Raw genomic sequence first — 23,375 nt, 5'->3', positions numbered from 1 at the left:
CATTAACAAATGAACTACATTTCTGATCCTGGTTCTAGAGATAATTTGATTAGATATTACATAGAATTCAGTAACGCTTCAAAGTTAAAATCAACTCCAAGGAAATAAATACTTTTAGAGTATCAAGTAATACCACTTAAATGGGTTTTTGAAGCCTAGTAGGAGCAACATTTGAATTAAGGCTTAGATTATAATATCCTCACACAGCAATAAGATCATTGAAGTTTGTAATTCTGTTTTGACTACATCCTTTTGCAAAAAAAAAAAAAAAAACAAACAAACAAACAAACAAACAAAAAAAAAACGTGTTGCATTTAGAATAGAGACAGATATTTTACCAGATAGATCAAACTACACATTATGGCCAAAGTTCAGTCTGTTTTGACTTAACAGATATGTCAAATATTGAATTAGTGATAATAGTGTGAATTCACTGGTTTTGTAAATATTTTTGTAATTCATTTGTTTTCATTATTTGTCATTGTAGTAATTCACTAGGGCTACCCTAACAAAATACCACAAAATGAGTGGCTTAAAACAATAAAAGCTTGCTCTCTCACAATGCTGGAGCCTAGCAGTTCAAAGTCAATATATTGGCAAGGTTGGTTCTTTCTGGAGTCTCTGAGGGAGAATTCGCTCCATGCTTTTCTTCTAGGTTCTGGTGGCTGCCTGGTGTTTCATGATTTGCATCTCTATCTGGCTTCATTGTCACATCACATCCTCTCTGTGTGTTTTTGTATCTCTGGATCCAAATTTCCCTATTTTTACAATGACTCCAGTTATTGCAGCAGATCCCACCCCAATCTCCTATGACCTCATCTTTACTTGACTATATCTACAAAGAACATATTTCCAAATGAGGTCACACTCATATGTACCAGGGATTAGGACCTCAATGCATCTTTTTGGGGTACACAATTCAACCCACAAGAGTCATATTAAGAGGTGTGAGCATAAGAAAATTTAACCTGGTTTTATTTTTATACATATTTATATAACATTACAAATAACAGTAATATAATCATCATTGGTTTTCTGCCCTAAGCATCTTTCCCTTGAGAAGGGATCTGTGTTTTATTCATATGTGAGAAACTCTAACCTAAAGGAGAAAGCCTGAGATCCCTATCACATCACATTAGGTCTTCTACTGACATCCTTCATAACTCCTTCCTTGGATTTTATCCATCTGCAATATAAGGCAGCTTTAATTCCTCAACACACAACACATTTTATGCATCCCTACCTTTGTTCATCCTGTTTCCTCTGCCTGTGATGGCCTTACCACTTCAACTTCATCTGCTTCAACTACTTTCTATTCGGAGTCTCAATTCAAGTGCCATCTTCTCCTGAAAGTCTTCTATGAAGACTGCCCCCCGCCCCCCAGTCAGCACCACTATCAACTCCGGGAATTGAGTGGACCTCAACAAGTCTCCCATTTTTTGCATGTCTCTCTCCCAATAGACCAAAAACTCTGTCATGTCAGGGACAGTGTCTTCCCAATTTTTTATCCTCCACTCTCAGCGCAGCAGGCATCTAAATGTAAAATATTTGTTTGCACATGTGGAATGAAGAGTTCCTCCCACAGTTTTTACTTCTCAAGAGTAACTCCAAGGTGCTGGATGCATTTGCATTTATACTTCTGCTAAAACAAGTGTTCAGATTGTCCCATGTGGGGGATTGGAATCAGAAGCATGAAACTTAATCAGAAAGCAAGCTCAGACTTTATCCCTACATTTAAAAATACCTTTTTTTTTCTTCCCTTTGTATGATTATATACCCCACCCTTTTTTTTAATGAGAGAAATTTGTGACTTCAGGGATTTGGGAAGATCTCAAAAATTTTAGCCACGTTTTGCAGAGTATGGTGAGGGCATGGAGGAATCTAATGGGACAAGGAACTGAAAAGATAGACTGGTCCATATTTTAGATGACTTTGAAAGTCAAAATAAGGTTTTTGGATTTTACTTTCTACATACTGAGTAGTCCCTGGTTTTTGAGGAAGGGACATTACAAAATGATACCTTGTAAGATCTTCCATTCCTTCCAGACCAAAATACCATATACTGTTTTCTATACTAAGCATAGCAAATTAGAGTTCTATTACTCTGCACTTATCAGTTGACAGATTATCCAAATATTATTCTTATTTGTATATTGGGAGTTAGATGTACATATAGGTAATTTCGTAAACAGTGAAACCTCTTATTTTCCAGTATTCTTTTTTACTAATAATTAATTCCTATCATTTCTCATAGTAACTTAAAAATAAAATTCCTTTTCCACCATTTAATAGTAGTTCAAATTTACTCTCAGCTGTACTCTCAGTTCTTTATTATTTTTTTCAAAAACTAGTTAAATCAGTTTAGCTCTTATCTAAAATTTGCCTATTTTAACTGGGCTATGGTTATATTTAAAAGTTATGTTGTATCTCATTTAGGGTTATTTAATGTCAAGTTCTTTTCAAAATAGGAATGATAACTTATATGTGAAAAAAATTATGGTATACAATGATGAAAATAAGGTTTAACATTGAAATTTGCCTAAAATAATTTATTATTATAATCAAGTTAAAATCTATATCCATAGTTTTACCAAAAAATCAGAAATAATATGCTCTGACTAAGCAACGGAAGATTGCCTGAGATCCAGGCTGCAAAGTTAATAACATATTAGCTATATTTAGAAAAACCTAGTCTAAGAAAATTTACTTAGTAAAATTGACTTTGAAATAGGGCCATTGCACATATGCAAGGTATTCATAAGATTACATCCTATCTTTCCCTCAGTACATGCCTCAAAGTGCCATTTGTGGAGCCATCAAAAATTTTTAATTCTTTAAAACCATCATTAAGGCTAATTACATTTCCTGAGTAGCTAGATAACCTTTTTGTTTGACTTTTGTTCTTGAAACTTGATCTAAAAATGCGGCTATTCCTGCAGCCCTTTGAATGTGGTAGACTTGATTGTGGATATTATGTTTATCATAGACATTCTTATAAACTTCAGAACAACATATGTAAATCAGAATGAAGAAGTGGTAAGTGATCCAGCCAAAATAGCAATACACTACTTCAAAATAGCAATACACTACTTAAAAATAGCTTGATCTAAAATCACAGAGTCATCAAGTTTTCTATTGAGTAGGGTCACAGTGAAGTTTAGCTCTCATTTTTTCAGATAAACGAGGAACTAAAAGGCAAACTATTATAGTCTCTCCAATGCTTTATTAACTAGAATAAATCTTAGAGTTTAAGTACCCCTTGGTGGCTGAGAATCTTGCAACTTCTCCAGATCTATATTCTGAACATCTCCTTGTACCATTCTCTCTACACAGTTCTCTAAATGTGATGAAAAAGTTCGAGTGTCAGTATATTTGTCCTAGAATATAAAATACTCCTTCAGCCTTTTAGGAACAATACTCCTTGTATTTATTTTAATCTCATGTCCCCTTTTTTCTAATGTTAAAAACAGATTTATAGGTGGGAAAATTTTCATTAAAGATTTGAATGACTTGAGTTTAATTTATCAAAGTTTAAATATAAATTAAATATATATAAATTAAATATGACCATGGATCCAAGTAGACTGTTTCTATTCATTACAGCCAATCATTTCTTAGGTTTGAAAATTGAATTTCTCTTGTATCAAACTGATTCTATGATTTTTTTAAAAATAGCTATATATTTTTATTTCTGAAAAGTCGTATGTTCCAAAGGAAACTGTAACCATTCCTTAGTATCTCAGTGACAATATTCATTATTTTTCAGTGAAAATTATATTTATCAAGGAATACCAATGAAGTTTTCTGGGGTCAAATAGGGTTTATACAGTTTCCTTAAAATGCATGTGTTTCTCATACATACCTCACAATTACATGTTTTTATTCATTTTTCTAAAATATTGTGCTATATAATTGCCTTAATATTATTATAGGTTTGGAGATTAACTAATGGCATTTTTATGTAGTGTGTGGTTTTCTTTTCTCTGTTCAGGTTCTCTCTTTAGGAGCGGATGTCCTGCCAGAATATAAACTGCAGACACCACGCATCAACAAGTTTACAATATTGCACTACAGTCCTTTCAAGGCTGTCTGGGATTGGCTTATTCTGCTGTTGGTCATATACACGGCTATATTCACTCCCTACTCTGCAGCCTTTCTCCTCAATGACAGAGAAGAACAGAAAAGACGAGAATGCGGCTATTCCTGCAGCCCTTTGAATGTGGTAGACTTGATTGTGGATATTATGTTTATCATAGACATTCTTATAAACTTCAGAACAACATATGTAAATCAGAATGAAGAAGTGGTAAGTGATCCAGCCAAAATAGCAATACACTACTTCAAAGGCTGGTTCCTGATTGACATGGTTGCAGCAATTCCTTTTGACTTGCTGATTTTTGGATCTGGTTCTGATGAGGTAAGAACTGCTTAAGAATCTCATTTTCTGAAAGATTGAAATTATTAAAAGTGAATCTATTTTAACTGCAAAAAAGTGGTTGCCTTACACTTTCTGTATCTCACAGCTAAATTCATTTTCAATTGGAAATGCTATAAATGAAATGGAACCATTTTGTCACTGCAAATAATTCACAATTCTATTTTTGCTTAGAGATAGTAAAGACTATCCTTTAAACAACAAATTAAACTTTGAGACAAGTGTTTCATAGTATACAGTACATTCCCAGGATGTAAAATTTCTACATATTAACTTTATGTATATAAAATTATCAAAGATGAAGATGCCTCTTTCTTTCTTAACTCATAATTGTGATCTGTGACAGCAGGTACTTGTTTTATGTTCAGATTATGTGGAAGAGGCATTTTCTGAAATGTCTTGTTCAAAACTCTTTTTTTAAAAAAATAATATCTAGGTTGGAAAATAATTCTTGTATTCCCAGTATTTCATAATGTTTGAAACTTTAAGGAAATCTGACAAGTATACATAATAGTGCATTTTGTAAGTAGAAAGTCCATAATTTTAATCAGATTCTTCTCAAAGGGGTCTCTAAAACAAGGTAAATTCTCCTAAATTCTGGCACTAATTCTTTGTAAATAAGTTTCCTGGATTCTATAACAGAAAAAATTTCTAGAAAGTGTGAAAGGAGTTGTAAGGGATTAGATTGAGAAGATAACTTTGATGTGTTGAATTTTTAAAATTTAGGCCCCTTTTCAACCAAAGAATCCCTCACCATCCTTTTTTTTTTTTTTTAAGAGGAGATCAAGTATCATAAATACTGTCTGTGGATGGTTGCTCCCTGACTAATTAAGGCTTGTGGACAAGAGAATCTCCTCTGCCAAGGGGAACAGTAGGTTTTGAGGTAAATTCTCTCCTACATAACACGCCCGCCAAACTGTGGATGAATTAAAAGCAGGGCAATGGAACAATCTATTCTTCCTGGATTCTGCCAACCTTAGACAAAGTCTCAAACTTGGCTCTCCTCATCTGTAAGGATGATAATAATTCTTTCTCCTCTTAAGTTCATTTTTAAATTGAGACTCTATTGAGATAACATATGTAAAACTCTTAGCAAAATACTTAAAAAATCAGCTTCTATTAAAGTAGTTGAATTTTTAATGTTAGATAACTCCTAACTTTGTTTTTTTAATTAAAAGGCAAGAAGTGAAATATTTCTTTATCAATATTTATCTTTATAAGTTTCTTACAATGGGTGAATCCATGTAATTACACCAGATACATTCTTATTGATAAACAATAGAGTAAAAACCTCACTCTGAAATTTTAAACTATATACACTAACAGAAAATTAGATTTAAGCTTAGCGAAATAAAAGAGTGGGTAAAAAAATAAATAGACAAATAAGATTATTAGGGGGAGTTGATTTACTGATACTTAATAATAATCAAACCAGTTAGTACTAGAATATATTGATTATTCTAGGGTAATTTCTAAGATATAGCATTTGATTCATTCAGCCTCAGTTACTTTCTCACTTGAAAATAATGAAATTTATTAAAATATGTAACTCAGATAATCATTATTTCAGATAGAACTTCAAGTGAGCTTAAGCAAGAGAAAATTTACGTGATTCACATTAGTATAGATTGAAATAGCCTTGGGAAAAAAATGCTGTCTGGACCACCTTTCTCATGTCACACCAAGGAAAAGGTGAAGTTTGCCTCAGAGAAGGCAGCAATGCCACTTCTTTATTCTGATATCATTTCCTAGATTCCCCTATATTTCTAAAGCTGCTCTTTACTCTTTTTTAAGATGTGATTTGATATGGGAAAGGTTCTGGCTTTGGAGTCAGATGAGGTGACCTGGGTTTGATTCACCTCTGTGCTACTTACTTGCTATATTTAAGCAAGGTATTTAACTCATATAAGACTTCATTTCTTTTTCTGTAAAATGGTGAGAGAGAGGTCCTTGGGATCTTTAAAAATAAAAGAGCATACATGAAGAGATAAGCCCAATACCAGGTACATAGTAGTTGCTTACCAAAAGTTACTTCTTTCTCCTTCACATCCCTTTGGATTAAAGTTGCTGTTTCTTAATGAAGTCTTTCTTTAAAAAGTTATAGATTACCACATTAATCCATAAATATCTTAATTACTTATTCAACAGAGATTTATTGAGTGTCTATTATCATATCATAGTTATTACATTAGCTAGTTGCAGCTACAAATTCTGAAGAAAAGAGATAAAAGAAATGTTATAAGGACAGCAATTGTGTTGGAAAGCACAAGAGCTTGGGATATGTGGTAGTGGATAGTATGTTCATATCAAAGACAACAAATGGAAAGGTGGGTCTGGAAGAAGTGTAAGGAATCAGATATTGGGCTGGTCAGCTATGAAGGGTAACAAGACCAGTGATGGATTGTACTATTTGATACACTTTTCAAGAATGACAGTGGAGGACTGGAGCTCACCTTCTCTCATAAAAAAAAAAAAAAAAAAATTACAACCAAATGCTGAACAATGTTCAACCAAATGGACTGGAAACTTTCAAAAAAGATACCCTAATAAGCAACCCTATACCTACCGGGTGGGCAGCCCACAGACTGGAAAGTAACTGCATCACAGACACTCACCACAGAAGTGAGAGTTCTGAGCCCCATGTCAGGTCCCCATGCCTGGGGATCTGGCACTGGGAAAAAGAGTCCCTGGAACATCTGGAATTGAAGGCCAGTGGGGCTTGTGCACAGGAGTGCCATGGGACTGGGGGAAACAAAGAGCCCATTCTTGAAAGGCACACACAGATTTTCATGTGCACTGGGTCCCAGGGCAAAGCAGAGACTCCATAGGAATCTGGGTCAGACATGACTGCATTTCTTGGAGGATCTCCTGAGAAAACAGGAGCTGACTGTGGCTCATTGTGAGGGAAGGACATTGGAGGCAAAGGTCTTGGGAATATTCATCAGTACCTGTTCTTCTACAGGTGGCCATTTTGGGAAAATCTGGCCCCACCCATCAGCACTGAGAAGCCCCAGGCCAAACAGTAATCCAGGTGGGATTACAGCACCACCCATCAGTAAACAGGGTGCCTAAAGACCCCCAGGCATACAGCCACCTCTAATCTCAACAAGAGACAAAGCCCCACCCACCAGAGGGATAAGAACCAGCTCCACCTACCAGTGGGCAGGCACCAGTACCTCCCCTCAGGAAGCCTAAAGCAAGCCCTCTTACCAACTTCAGCCACAAGGGGGCAGACCTCAGAAGTAAGAGAGGCTACAACTCTATTGTCTGCAAAAAGACCATATCAAAAACCTGTAAAAATGAAAAGGCAGAGAACTATAACTCAGACAAGGGAGCAAGAAAAAAAACCAGAAAGAGAGCTAAGTGATCTGGAGATTATCAGCCTCCAGGAAAAAGACTTTAGATAGATGATAGTGAAGATAATGTAGGACACTGGAAAGAGACTGGAGGCAAAGATTGATAATTTACAGCAAACACTGAGCAAAGAAATACAATATTTAAAACTTAAGCAAGCAGAAAGGCAAAATACAGTAACTGAAATAAAAAATTCATTAGAAGCAGCTAACAGCAGAACACAGGAGGCAGAAGAAGGAATAAGCAAGGTGGAAGTCAGACTAGTGGAAATCACTGATGCAGAACAGAAAAGAGAAAAATGATTGAAAAGAAATGAAGACAGTCTAGGAGAACTCTGGGACCATGTTAAACACACCAACCTCCGTATTATAGGGGTGCAAGAAGGACAAGAGAGACAAGGGGACAGAAAAAAATAGTTGAATAGATAATGGCCGAAAACTTCCCTAACATGCAAAAAGGAATCACTCATTCAAATCCAGGAAGCACAATGAATACCATATAAAGTAAACCAAAGGAGGAACACCCCAAGACATGTATTAATCAAACTTACCAAAATTAAAGACAGAGAAAATTTTATAAGCAGGTAGGGAAAAGAAACAAATAATATACAAGGGAACCCTGATGAGGTTATCAGCAGAATTTTCGGCAGAAACTCTGCAGGCCAGAAGGGAATGGCATGATATACTTAATGTGATGAAAAGAAAAAACCTCCAACCAAGATTACTTTACCCAGCTAGGCTTTCATTCATATTTGAAGGAGAAATCAAAAGCTTTACAGACAAGCAAAGCTTTAAGGGAATTCAGCACTACTAAACGAGCTTTACAACAAATACTAAAGGAACTTCTCTAGGCATAAAAGAAAAGACCACATCTAGAAACAAAAATACTACAAATAACAAGGATCACCAGTAAAGGCATACACAGTAAATGTAGAAAATCATCCATGCATAAATATGCTACCAAAATCAGAAATTTCGAGAAGAGGAGGGTACAAATGCAGGACACTGGAGATGCACTTGCAATTAAGTGACCAACAACTTAAAACAACCTCATATATATGTAGACTCTTATATCAAAACTACAGAATAACTGCAAGCCAAAAATCTGCAATAGATACACACACATATAAGAAAAATCAATGCAAATACAACACTAAATATAGTCATCAAACCACAAGAGGAGAGAACAAGAGAAGAAGGGAAGAAAAAAGAGCAACAAAAACAAATCCAAAGTAACTAATAAAATGGCAATAAGAACATACATATCAATAACTACCTTAAATGTTAATGGACTAAATGCCCCAACCAAAAGACATAGACTGGCTGAATGGATACAAAAACAAGACCCATATATATGCTGTCTTCAAGAGACCCATTTCACTTCTAGGGACACATACAAATTGAAAGTGAGAGGATGGAAGAAAATAATTCCATGCAAATGGGAATCAGAAGCACTGGAGTAGCAATACTCATATCAGACAAAATAGACCTTAAAATGAAGTATATTTTAAGAGACAAGGAAGGACATTACATAATGATCAAAGAATCAATCCAAGAAGAAAGGACATTACATAATGATCAAAGAATCAATCCAAGAAGATATGACAATTGTAAATATATATGCACCCAACATAGGATTACCTCAATGTATAAGGAAAGTGCTAACAACCTTAAAAGGAGAAATTGACAATAACACAATAGCAGGGGACTTTAACACGCCACTTACAGCAATGGACAGATCATCCAGACAGAAAATCAATAAGGAAACTCAGGTCCTGAATGAAGCATTAGATCAGATGGACTTAATAGATATTTATAGGACATTCCATCCAAAATCAATAGAATACACATTCTTATCAAGTGCACATGGAACATTCTCTAGGATTGATCACATCCTGGGCCACAAATCAAGCCTTGGTAACTTTAAGAAAATTGAAATCTTATCAAGCATCTTTTCTGACCACAACACTATATGACTGGAAATCAACAACAAGAAAAAAAAAACTGTAAAAAACAAAAACACATAGAGACCAAACAACATGCTACTAAACAACCAATGGATCACTGAAGAAATCGAAGAGGAAATTAAAAAATACCTAGAAGCAAATGACAACAAAGATACAACACTCCAAAACCTATGGGATGCTGCAAAAGCAGTTCTAAGAGGAAAGTTTATAGCAATGAAAGCGTACCTCAGGAAACAAGAAAAAGCTCAAATAAACAACCAAATTTTACATCTAAAGCAGCCAGAGTGAGAACAGACAAGACCTAAAGTTAGCAGAAGGAAAGTAATCATAATGATCAGAACAGAAATCAATGAAATAGAAATGAGGAAAACCATAGATGAGATCAATGAAACTAAAAGCTGGTTCTTTGAAAATATCAACAAAATTAATAAACCCTTAGCCATAGTCATCAAGAAAAAAAAGAGAGGACTTGAGTCAATAAAATTAGAAATGAAAAAGAAGTTACAGCAGACATCACAGAAATACAGAGAATCATAAGAGAATACTACATGCAACTATATGCCATTAAAATGGAAAACCTAGAAGAAATGGACTAATTCTTAGAAAAGTACAATCTTCCAAGACTAAATCAAGATGAAATAGAAAAGATGAATGGACGCATCACAAGTACTGAAATTAAACTGTGATTAAAAAACTTGAACAAAAGTCCAGGGGCCAGATGGCTTCACAGGCAAATTCTATCATTTAGAGACAAGCTAACACTGATCCTTCTGAAACTATTCTAAAAAATTGCAGAGGAAGGAACCCTCCCAAACTCATTCTATGAGGCCACCATCACCCTGATACCAAAATCAGACAAAGATAGCACAAAAGAAGAAAATTATAGGCCAATATCACTGATGAACATAGATGCAAAAATCCTCAACAAAATACTAGCAAACTGAATCAAACAATACATTAAAAGGATTGTAGATCATGATCAAATGGGATTTATCCCAGGAATGCAAGGGTTCTTCAATATCTGCAAATCAATCAATGTGATACACCACATTAACAAATTGAAGGGTAAAAACCATATGATCCTCTCAATAGATGCAGAAAAAGCCTTTGACAAAATTCAACACCTATTTCTTATAAAAAAAACCCTTCAGAAAGTGGGCATAGAGGGAACCTATCTCAACATAATAAAGGCCATATATGACAAACTCACAGCTAACATCATTCTCAATGGTGAAAAGCTGAAAGAATTCCTGCTGAAATCAGGAATGAGACAAGGAGGTCCACTCTTACCGCTACTATTTGACTTAGTTGTGGAAGTCCTAGCCATGGCAATCAGAGAAGAAAAAGAAGTAAAAGAATCCAAATTGGAAAGGAAGAAGTAAAACTATCACTATTTGAAGATGACATGATGCTATACCTAAAAAATCATGAAGATGCTACCAGAAAACAGAGCTCATCCATGAATTTGGCAAAGTTGCAGGATACAAAATTAATATACAGAAATCAACTGCATTCTATATACTAACAATGAAAGATCAGAAAGTGAAATTAGGGAAACAATCCAATTTAGCAATGCATCAAAAAGAATAAAATACTTAGAAATAAATCTACCTAAAGAGACAAAAGACCTGTACTCTGAAAAGTACAAGACACTGATAAAAAAAAAAATCAAAGATGGTACAAACAGATGGAAAGACATACCATACTCTTAGACTGAAGTGTCAATATTATCAAAATGACTCTACTACCCAAGGCAGTCTACAGATTCAATGCAATCCCTATCAAATTACCAAGGACATTTTACACAGAACTAGAACAAAATACCTTAAAGTCTGTATAGAAGTGCAAAAGACCTGGAATAATCAAAGTCATCCTGAGAAAAAATGGAGCTGGAGGAATCGGGAACCCTGACTTCAGACTATACTACAAAGCTACAGTCATCAAAACCATATGGCAGTGGCACAAAGACAGAAATGTAGAAGAGTGGAACAGGATAGAAAGCCCAGAATTAAACCCACACACCTACAGTCAACTCATCTATGACAAAGGAGGCAAGAATATACAATGGAGAAAAGACAGCCCCTTCAATGAGTGGTGCCTGGAAAACTGGACAGCCACATGGGAAAGAATGAAATTAGAACACTTCCAAACACCGTACACAAAAATAAACTCAAAATGGATTAAAGACCTGAATGTAAAACCGGACACTAGAAAACCCTTAGAAGAAAACGTAGGCCAAACATCTCCAACATAAACCACATCAGTATCTTCTCAGATCCACCCCCAGAGTAATGACAATAAAAACAAAAATTAAAAAATGGGACCTAATTAAACTTAAAAGTTTCTGCACAGCAAAGGAAACCCTAAACAAAACGAAAAGACAACCCACAGAATAGGAGAAAATATTTGCAAATGAAGTAACTGACAAGGGATTCATCTCCAAAATTTATAAACACTTCCTGCAGCTCAATATCAAAAATAAATAAACAACTCCATCAAAAAATGGGCAGAAGATCTAAACAGACAATTCTCCAAAGAAGACATACAGATGGCCAAAAAACACATGAAAAGATGTTCAACATCACTCATTATTAGAGAAACGCAAATCAAAACCACTATAAGGTACTACCTTACACCAGCCAGAATGGCCATCATCAAAAAGTCTACAAACAAAAAATGCTGGAGAGGGTGTGGAGAAAAGGGAACCCTATTAAACTGTTGGTGGGAATGTAAGTTGATGCAACCACTGTGGAAAACAGTATGGAGATTCTTCAGAAAATTCAAAATAGTACTATTTGATCCAGGAATCCCAATCCTGGGCATCTATCCAGAGAAAACCATGACTCCAAAAGATACTGTACTCCAGTGGTCATTGCAGCACTATATACAATGGCCAAGAAATGGAAACAACCTAAATGTCCATTGACAGAGGAGTGGATAAAGATGTATTACATATACACAATGGAGTATTACTCAGCCATTAAAAGGAATGAAATACCAGCATTTTTAGCAAAATGGATGGACCTAGAAATTATCATGCTAAGTGAAGTCAGTCAGACAGTGAGAACCAACATCATATGTTATCACTTACATGTGGAATCTGAAAAAAAGGACAGACTGAACTTCTTTGCAGAACAGATGCTGACTCACAGACTTTGAAAAACTTATAGTTTCCAAAGGACACAGGTTGGGGGGTGAGGGGATGGGCTGGGGGTTTGGGATGGAAATGCTGTAAAATCAGGTCATAATGATCATTGTACAACTGTAAATGTAATAAAATTCACTGAGTAATTAAAAGAATGACAATGATGAAACCCCTTTTATATACAAATTATATTATGTAACTATAGTGAGGCTTTTCAGGATGTTGTGGTTTTTCAGAATAAAATTTCTCCGAAAATATATATCATGTTATAAGAGCTTAAAAAATATTCAGCATTCATTTTGTTTCTGACAAAAATAGAAAAAAGAAATGTTCCCATAGAAAGAGATCTCAGAGTTCCCATTGTGGCTCAGTGGTAACAAATCCAACTAGTATTCATGAGGATGTGTGTTCAATTCATGGCCTTGCTCAGTGGATTAAAGATCCCACATTGCCATGAGCTGTGGTGTAGTCGCAGACACAGCTTGGATCTGACATTCCTGTGGCTGCGGCATAAAAATTAAAATTATTCTTAATTTTTGTATCATCAAACATCATGCCATCCATAGCATAGCTGCAGCTCTAATTCATCCCCTAGCCTGGGAACTTCCATATGCCACAGGTGTGGTCCTAAAAACATGCACACACACAAAAAAAGAGAAAGAGAAGGGATCTTACATTCAAATGGGCTAATTTGGGACGTTTCATCATATGAATATGAAAAAAAAATAACTCTGGATTTTTGACCCCAAATTAAATAATTTCTAAGATCATTAAGCTAGCAGTAACTCTGATGAGGGATGATCTAGTCCAATGTTTTTCAAACTGGGATTTCATGGAGGTGCTTAAGAGTCTCAGAGACCCTCAAGATTTAATAGCAGAATAGGCTAAGACTCAGAGTATCTATCTCACTATAAAAAGAGTAGCTTTATTTTTTCTGCTTTATTGATTACTATTTCAAGTACATTTTCTATAAATTTTAACAAGAATTGACCTAATTTGTTTTGCTATTTCCAGAAAAGACTATGGTTAACCTCCTTAAATAGATTCTTTCAGTTAGCGTTTATTGGGAACCTTCTAAATGCCAATGTACTAGACCCTGAGTTTAGAGAAAAGAGTGAGCTAAAGACCCCACTTTCTGGAAGCTTGCAGTCTGGACCAAGAGCAGTAGATGAGCAGTTAAGAGTACCTAATAACAGCCCTAACTGTACTGTGTATAAGACGACATGTGAGCTTGGAAGGGGAAGTTACTGAATACCAGTGTAAGTTTTCCAGGTACAAAGGTCATGCTAGTTAGAGGTATAGAGCTATAAAGTGTTAGTTTCCAGTCCCTATCAGAACCATGGGAACAAATATTTTATAACAACCCTGTCTGCCACTGTTCTATAAAAGTCATAGACAATGTAACATTCTTACAAACATAATTTCACAAAAATAATGTATAATGTCCATGTTTAATATAAAAGAAAAATAAAGTTCATAATAAAATACCTAGTTGAATATATAAATGTTTCAGTCATGTCTACATGAAAAGATATAATGAAGTTAACGGATGCTTGCACCTAGTGATAATGAGGATGTCCACATTTAAACAATAAATTCAAGGAGTTCCCATCGTGGCTCAGTGGTTAATGAATCCGACTAGGTACCATGAGGTTGCAGGTTCGATCCCTGGCCTTGCTCAGTGGGTTAAGGATCTGGTGGTACCTTGAGCTGTGGTGTAGTTTGCAAATGCGGCTCGGATCCCGCATTGCTGTGGCTCTAGTGTAGGCTGGAGGCTACAGCTCCAATTAGACCCCTAGCTTGGGAACCTCCATATGCCCCGGGAGCGGCCCTAGAAATGGCAAAAAGACAAAAACAACAACAACAACAATAAATTCAATATTAAACTGCATATTGTTAGTTTTCTCTGTATTTGCATTTTAATATAAGGCTTGAATATATATGTATATGCTTTTATATATATGTGTGTGTGTGTGTGTATGCATATATTAACATTGAGATACCTAGAAACACTGTGACTTGGTAACTATAAATGTAGACTGAAATAGCTGTGCTATATACCACATAGAATACAAATGCCACAAGATCTGCTGTCATTGAAAATGAATAGTGGCAATAACAGGGCTTGCCTCTGTCATTAATATCTTCCTGATGCTAATAGCATCTGAACAGACCAAGGAAAAGATTCTTTATGTTTAATTTTTGTATCATCAAACATCATGCCATCCACAGCAAATTACCTCAATATCATTGATGCAAAGGAACAATATTATTGGTTCAGTCTCCAGAAAATCAACTTCTCATTATCTGTCTCAGATTTTTTCATATTTTGCTTCTTTGTGGCAAATTTTACTTTCAGAGCTATTAGTCGTTAGAATCTAGAGCACTCTGTTTAGTTACATGCTTCAGTAACCTTCCTTCCCTGAAAATTAGTAGTATTCTTTTAATTACTTGCTTTGATGACCTCTCTCCTTTCACACTTCACTGTTATTTTTCATGAATTGTGAATGCAGGCAAGGCCTTTGACAGAAAAGAGGGGTTTCTGCTCAAATAGATAAATTTGCTTCGTTAGTCTGATAGATGGATCATGCAATGGATACAAGGAAAAACTTAGCAGGCCTCTGTATAGAAACTCTGATCATCTTGTCCGCATTCTTTCTGAACTTGATCTCTACAATAGTTGTCATTAGTTTGTTGGAAATGAATTTTTAAAACATTAGACATACTCATGTTCAAATTTAAATTACAGAATATTTTGAAAGCCTGAATATATATATATATATATATGTATGTGTGCGCATGTGTGTGTGTCTATACATAAAGTAAGTATGTCTCCCATTAGATAATTCTTGGGAATTAAGCAAAATTTTCCACCAGCATGTATTTGAGGCTCTTGGTCATATCTCCAAAAATCTGTAGTGTCACAAGTGAAAGACACAGGCTCCACAGTGGAATAATTTTTAAAGTAAGGAAAAATGATATTCCACCAAAAATTATTTTGCATTAAGTTGATTCCATATTCATTATTTATATATGATCTGCTGACTACAATTTGCTAAATATGTCATAAGGTACAATATTTGGTTAAATGTTTCTCAGAAAAAGTCAAATTCCAATTTTAAAAATATAGCAATGTTCATAATTGTTTGTTTACTGTAACATTTGCCTACTATTATTTAGAATCATTTGATGACCAGTTTTCCATGTTACTATAACTAAAGAAAAAGTGAGATTAAATTGTAGCAAAATAGAATGTTAGTTATGAAACAAAATAAAAATAAAAGTGTCTCACACTAAAGGCTGTTAAATGTTGGGAGTTGTAAAATCTCTTTAAAGCCAGTTTGTGGAAGAATTTGTTATATTTGGTATAAAGAAAGAATAAGCTAGATGATTCCCCTAGAGGATTTTTACACACTCAAAATAAAGCTCTTTGATTGTATTAGTGAATATGTCTTTAGAAATATTTAAATAGTGTGACTCAGGCTGAACAAAAATCTAGAGACTAGTTTCAGTATAATTGAGTTTTATTGAGTATTGAATAATGTATACAAGTACCAGAGCTTAGAACAGAAATGAAATCTAAAACAAAAGTGAGGAGTTATGAAATTTATTACCAAGTATTCCTTTTCCCCATTTGTACCCAAATATTACTTGACAAGCAGGACAGAAAATGGATTAAGAAGAAAGTTTCAATGACAATTCATTCTAGCAACCCTATAGGCAAAACCAAAGATCACATAGTTATATTTCTTCATTTATATAGTAGAATAATTCTATCTAGTTACTATAGACAGAGATTTAAGAGAGTAAACCTTTGAAATAAAATCCTTTTTTTTTTTTTTTTTGTCCTTTAGGGCCACACCCGCAGCATATGGAGGTTCCCAGGTTGGGGGTCTAATCGGAGTTATAGCTGCTGGCCTACGCCACAGCCCACAGCAACACCAGATCCGAGCTGCATCTGCGACCTACACCACAGCTCATGGCAATGCCGGATCCTTACCCCACTGAGCAAGGCCAGGGATCGAACCTGCAACCTCATGGTTTCTAGTCAGATTAATTAACCACTGAGCCATGACAGGAACTCTGAAATAAAATACTTTAATTGTACGATTTTTGAAAATGCTTACTAAAAAGAAATTTTTTATTTTTTTATAGTTGATTTACAATGTTCTATCAGTTTCTGCTGTCCAGCAAAGTGTCCCAGTCATACACACATATACTCATATATAAACACATTCTTTTACTCACATTATCATCCATCATGTTCCATCACAAGTGATGAGACATAGACCCCTGGTGCCATACAGCTGTATCTCATTGTTTATCCATTCCAAATGCAATAGTTTGCATCTACCAACCCCAAACTCCCTGTCCATCCCACTCCTTCACCCTCCACATTAGTAATCACAAGTCTGTTCTTCATGTCCATCAGTTTGTTTCTTTTCTGTAGATAGGTTCGTTTGTGCCATATATTAGATTTCAGATATGTCATATATTATGGTATTTATCTTTCTCCTTCTTACTTACTTCAATTATTATGAGAGTCTCTAGTTCCATCCATGTTCCTGCATATGGCATTATTTTGTTCTTTTTTATGGCTGAGTAGTATTCTATTGTGTATATATACAATATATTCTTAATCCATTCATCTGTCAATGGACATTTAAGTTTTTTCCATGTTTTAGCTATTGTAAATGGTGCTGCAATGAACATAGAGGTGCATGTATCTTTTTCAATGAAAGTTTTGTCTGGCTATATGCCCAGGAGTGGGATTGCTAGGTCATATGGTAATTCTATATTTAGTTTTCTGAGGAATCTCCATACTGTTTTCCATAGTGATTGTACCAAAAATTATTTTTCAAAAATCATTTGAAAAATTCTTAACAGTAAGATTTTGTCTTACTGATGATACTTTCTCAGTTTTTAACTATAGCCAAACTTTTTCTTGAGTTGTTTACTACTGAAAAAAATTATCTATTCTAATTTCAGCTCTTCAAAAAGAATTCCACTTACATTGAGAGAGTAGTGCCTGAAATATTGGAAAATGTCTAATAAAAAAAAATAACAGTTTTCTTGGGTCTGGGTCTCTACCTAATATATTGTTTAGAGTATATATTTTTAATATAAGCTTTAGTTAAGGAAGTCATACTTAATAGAGGATACTAACTTTTGCTTCATTCTTAAAAATTGTCTAGGGCTTTAATAAACTATGGATTTGGGTACATTTTTTAAAATTTGAAATTGGATGATATTCATCTGCCACTCAGAAATTTGAAGAATTAAATTTCCAGGGGAAGAGTCATTTTACATTTTTAAAAAATTCTGACAAAATAAAAGTCTTCAGTAGATTTCTTTATTGTGGCATTCAGGCAAAAAGAGTTTGAAATGTTATTCAGTCACAGTGAAGGAGTTGAATTTTGAGATGGCATGGACACTGATGAGGTGATGAATCTCCTTGTTAGATAGAGATTAGTATATCTCCTGTGCTATATATTCATGGGCAGGACTAGGAGACAATGGACCTTGCTTCACTCTACAGCAAGATAGCTCACCTCTTTCTAGATCTTATATCATGGTTTCCTTATATTTCATAGTAATGATCATATTTACCTCTAGTGAGATTTTATGCCTTTTCAGTCTCTACCAAATGTAACAATAAACAGACAGTATTTTTCTAATACCAGAGAAACATTCAAGAGGTAACATCTAAGAGGAAATTCTTTACCTGTACTATTTTTAAAGTTGTTGTCATTAGTTTAACGATAGTTTTATTTTTGTTTTCAAAAGTTAAAAAAAAAAACCCACAAAGCTAGATTTTCATAATATGTCTGGATAATACATGAAATTAGACAGGCTGTGAGATAACTACGCATTCTGAAAATATTCTTCTCAAATTATGATGTTAACACCATTATAAGGTAATTGTTGGTCCCACTTTTGACTTGCAGATAATACGAGATAATGCAAAGATAGTCCATTGAATTCAACAATGATAACTAATAGTCTTCAACAAGTCAGAAAGAGGAGATTGATTATATTTTAAGTCTACCTTTTCTGAAAATTTGCTGCAATCACATCTCTCTATTGTGTAACCTGGAGCAAAATGCCTTAAATTTTTAAAGAGCTATTTAAAGAGAAAATCACAAGCCTAAGTGTCATCTACATCTTACTATCTAAGATGTGCTGTACACAACTGTAACTAAGGAAGAATGTCCAGGCCTGTTACCACCATATTGATAACAACAGAAATAAGGCCAAGTCATTTGTTACACTGTCAAACGAGCATATGTGGTTATGCTTGGGTACATGTTATAGAATGTTAAAAGAATGGCTTTGACTGTTGAATTCAGTATGCACTCATCCTATGATGCAAATGAAAGTAATCTCTCCCCCCACCCCAGCTCTCTCTCTCTCTCCCCCACCTCCCCCTCACCGTTTCCCTCTCTTTCTCCTTCTGGTCCTCCTTCTGCAGCTATTTTATATCAGCTAACTGGAGACTTCATCATGTGTCTTATTTCTTAAGCATTTTTGGTCCAGAAAAGATGTTGTGTGTTATTGTATGTTATATATATCTTCATAGAGAACTTTACTATCATCTAGATTTTACTTCATTTTGACATAACTCTAGAAGAAACACCAGAAATTTCTTGGGGGTGTGGGGGAGGGCAAAAAGGAGAGTGGCATACACAGCAAATTTGATTCCTTTTCTTTCCATGATATCATTTTTCTCTACCATCTTTGCAGCCAGAGAATCGTTAGTACTTTTTATCACAGTATGTTATTAAAACTGTTCATTTGTTTTGAAGCATTTCATTTCATTAGCCAGATACCTAGAAATGTCATTACATTCATTTTGAGGTTCAGAAAGAAATATTGTTGCTAAGAAATGCAGTTTCGATCAATAACCCTCAAATATTTCTGATTTCTCAGCATGAGTAAATAGATAACAAAGCTAGAAGGAAAATAAACATGCAAACCTAAGCTGTGAAGTGTAGAAACGGAGTTAACTAGGTTGAACTTGGATGATGTCCGTTACCAGAGTCTGAGCAGTCAATGCATCTAGATGATGTTCCTGTCTTTAAAATCTCTGCAGTTTCCTGTGAAGGCTGAATTCAAGGCCAATGTTGAAAAGCCTACATTTGGAATTCCAGATATCAAAGTAGTACATTTGTAAAATGTGTAGCTCTATTCACACTTCTTACAACATAAATTCCCTTCTAAGTGATGGGAATGAAAGCATATGAGATATTCAAACAAACAAACAAAAACAGTTACCTGATACTGGGTATTACCTACAGCCCTGTAATGAGACATTACTACGCCCATTTACAGATGAAGAAATTGACACTTAGAGATTAAATAAGTAACTCATCCAAGGTGACACACTGGTATAGAATCAGAATCCAAACTTAAGTTTGTTCCTAAGTTTTTTCCAAAGTTCTAACACAGAACTGCAAAGTCGAAACATTGATGATACAAATAGTGGAAAGTTGAATTTTCTCCCATGGAACCACCTCATACTCAAACTCACCACTTATTCATTGAAGAGATATTTTAAATTTGTGATAAAAAAAACACTTTCCTTTATTCCTGCTGTGTAGCACTGGGAACGATGTCTAGGCACGTATGATGGAGCATGATAATATGAGAAAAAAGAATGTATATGTGTATGTGTAACTGGGTCACCATGCTGTACAGTAGATAAAAAATTATTGGGGAAATTAAAAAAAAATACTTTCCCTTATTAAACCCTGAAAAATAATATCTCAGCATTGTAAACAGAGAAAATCCACCTCTCCACCCATCCCCCAATGGGCAAAGACCAGAATCCAATTTGACAAGCATATCTCGACCACACAAGCTCCTCTCATCTTTAGAGGATTCCAATACTAATTGAAAATAATTCAGGGGAGATTAAAGATCTCCCCTTCCCTTGGGACCACTCTGGCACAAGGAAAAAAAACTGTAACACTTATGGAATTTTAAGGAAAACATTTTCTTAATATCTAGAGCTGTTTTGTGACCAAATTGATAATATAAAGATATAGAGTGATAGTTATACCATGTGCTATTTCTTAATTAAAACATGTGTTTAAACGCAGATGGATGTACTTTGTGAAATAAACACCAACAATGAACACATAAAATGACTCAATAATTGATTTGTAAATACCATGTAACTATGGAATAATTATATGCCCTGTGAATTATATAGTACTTATAGTTGACATTATTTAGGAAACCTAAGAAATGAACTCGTAATTTGTACTTATCAGATTTCAAATCCAAACAACCAGTTAAGTATCCTGTTATTATACAGAAGTGTCTTATCATTAGATACCTGGTCAGTAATAACCATGCAATTAGTTACCCCAAAGCAAAATACATAATATTGCTGGGGTATCAAGAAACAATTTGTCAATTCAACACACTTAGGAAGAAAAAATAAATTTAAATGTAGTACCTAATTCATGCATGCCATCATCCAATGAGTTTCCCAGTTATCTGCTTGATGGGCTTCTTCTGATTATTCGAATCCTTCTAAATTCTAACATCAGTTCTTCAGCAAGACTTTCTGTGGCCTTCCTTTCTAAAGTGGTTCCCATCCCAACCCAAGCCCCTGAATATCTTCTATCATATCACTCCTTTTTATTATCATTATCACACTTTTCCCTCTCTGGAATGAGCCTCTTATTCATTTTAAAAATATATATCTCTCCCCAGTAGAGAGTAGACTTTATTTCTGTTCATAATAAAAGAAACTTGCCCTAGGAAATAAAGGCCTTTTTTCTATTATAAAAAGTTACCTGAGTTCCTGTCATGGTGCAGCATAATCGAATCCAACTAGGAACCATGAAGTTGCGGGTTTGATCCCTGGCCTTGCTCAGTGGGTTGAGGATCTGACACTGTCGTGAGCTGTGGTCTGGGTCGCAGAGGCAGCTTGGATCTGGCGTTGCTGTGGCTGTGGTATAGGCTGGCAGCAACAGCTCCAATTAGACCCCTAGCCTGGGAACCTCCATATGCTGCAGATGTGGCCCTAAAAAGGCAGAAAAAAAGACAAAAAAAAAAAAAAAAGAAAAGAAAAGAAAAAAGTTACCATGTCTCTTTGTTCAACACTGTAATCACAGTGTCCCAGTGTGTGTACCACTTGCTGGGCACACTAGTAATGCACTGGAATGTTTGTCAGTGAATGAATGATTTACTGAGTACCTATCATGTGCCAGGCACTTGGTTAAAGTGTGGAACCAGGCAGAGTCTCTGTTCCATAAGTCTTAAATGCCAAGATACTGAATTAACATACCATACACTTTCAACGTACTTTCCAAAGCAAGTATTAAAAAAAAAACTAACCTTAACACCTAACTCAAATATATAGTTATCTTCAGTGCTACCATGTTGTTATAACCTGTTTCCACTTACTTTCTCTCACAGGAACATACATTGAATTGTTTACCAACAGTTTCTGACCATGCTCATTTATTTCCACAGACAACAACATTAATTGGTCTTTTGAAGACAGCTCGACTCCTTCGTCTTGTGAGAGTGGCCCGGAAACTTGATCGATATTCAGAATATGGGGCTGCCGTTCTAATGCTCTTAATGTGCATATTTGCCCTGATTGCTCACTGGCTGGCTTGCATTTGGTATGCGATTGGGAATGTAGAAAGGCCATACCTGACTGACAAAATCGGATGGTTGGATTCCTTAGGACAACAAATTGGGAAACGTTACAATGACAGTGATTCAAGTTCAGGACCATCCATTAAAGACAAATACGTCACAGCACTTTATTTTACCTTCAGCAGCTTAACAAGTGTAGGATTCGGCAATGTGTCTCCTAACACCAATTCAGAGAAAATCTTTTCAATTTGTGTCATGTTGATTGGCTGTAAGTAGATTTCTTTTTTGTTATCTCTTTGGATAAAATAATATCACAAAAAATCTACGTCTTTCAAACATTTAAGAATAAGGCAAAGAAAAGAATTATAGGAAATTGTAAAGATAATGAGATTAAATATATGGGTATTATATTCTCTCAAATCTGATTCTTTCTGTGAAGGAAAGACACTAAAGGTCTTTCTTGACCTCAGGGAACTACAAACATAAAACCAGAGTGACATGGGTCTGTGATTCAGGAATTAAGACTTGCAGCTCACTTTTACTGGTATAAAAATATGTCTGTAATTTATTAATAATGATTGTTTTCTATTTCAAGCTGAGGCCAGATTAGATTACATTACATTGATATATACAATATACACATATATATGTAGAGAGAGAAGTGATAGGTAGATATAAATATCACACTGCTAATATAATGTAAGATAATATTTCATATATATAAATGCATACATATGCACACACATACATATTTATGTGTGTGTGTATATATGTATGTATATATATTTTTCCCCCATCATTGACCAAAATTTCTTTCCCTATGACATTATGCCAAGGTCTAAGTGATTGCCCTT

The 23,375-nt window shown here is 34.9% G+C and overlaps 1 protein-coding gene across 24 annotated transcripts in view; it reads left to right on the top strand.

The window, feature by feature from the left end:
- Positions 1 to 23,375, top strand: part of KCNH7 (potassium voltage-gated channel subfamily H member 7) — a 501,977-nt gene that overhangs the window by 407,458 nt on the left and 71,144 nt on the right. For 23 of the 24 annotated variants that reach the window (XR_014830513.1, XR_014830512.1, XR_014830517.1 and 20 more), the window contains 2 exons: positions 3,992 to 4,417; positions 22,390 to 22,789. Coding sequence is in view for 18 of the 24 variants with exons in the window: in XM_085001285.1 (XP_084857411.1) it covers positions 3,992 to 4,417; positions 22,390 to 22,789 (826 nt within the window). In the remaining 6 variants the exon portion in view is untranslated. Of the gene's footprint in view, positions 1 to 3,991; positions 4,418 to 5,217; positions 5,319 to 22,389; positions 22,790 to 23,375 lie in introns of those variants that run through there. The other variant, XM_085001288.1, reaches the window with a different exon arrangement.

Source organism: Sus scrofa, chromosome 15, assembly GCF_054392235.1.
Source record: "Sus scrofa isolate SSC_HxYL_T2T_F1_AM1 chromosome 15, Sscrofa_HxYL_maternal_Yorkshire_Landrace_v2.0, whole genome shotgun sequence".
Lineage (NCBI taxonomy): Eukaryota > Metazoa > Chordata > Mammalia > Artiodactyla > Suidae > Sus > Sus scrofa.
Note: the sequence above shows the minus strand (reverse complement) of the source record. Positions and strands in the feature narration are given on the sequence as shown.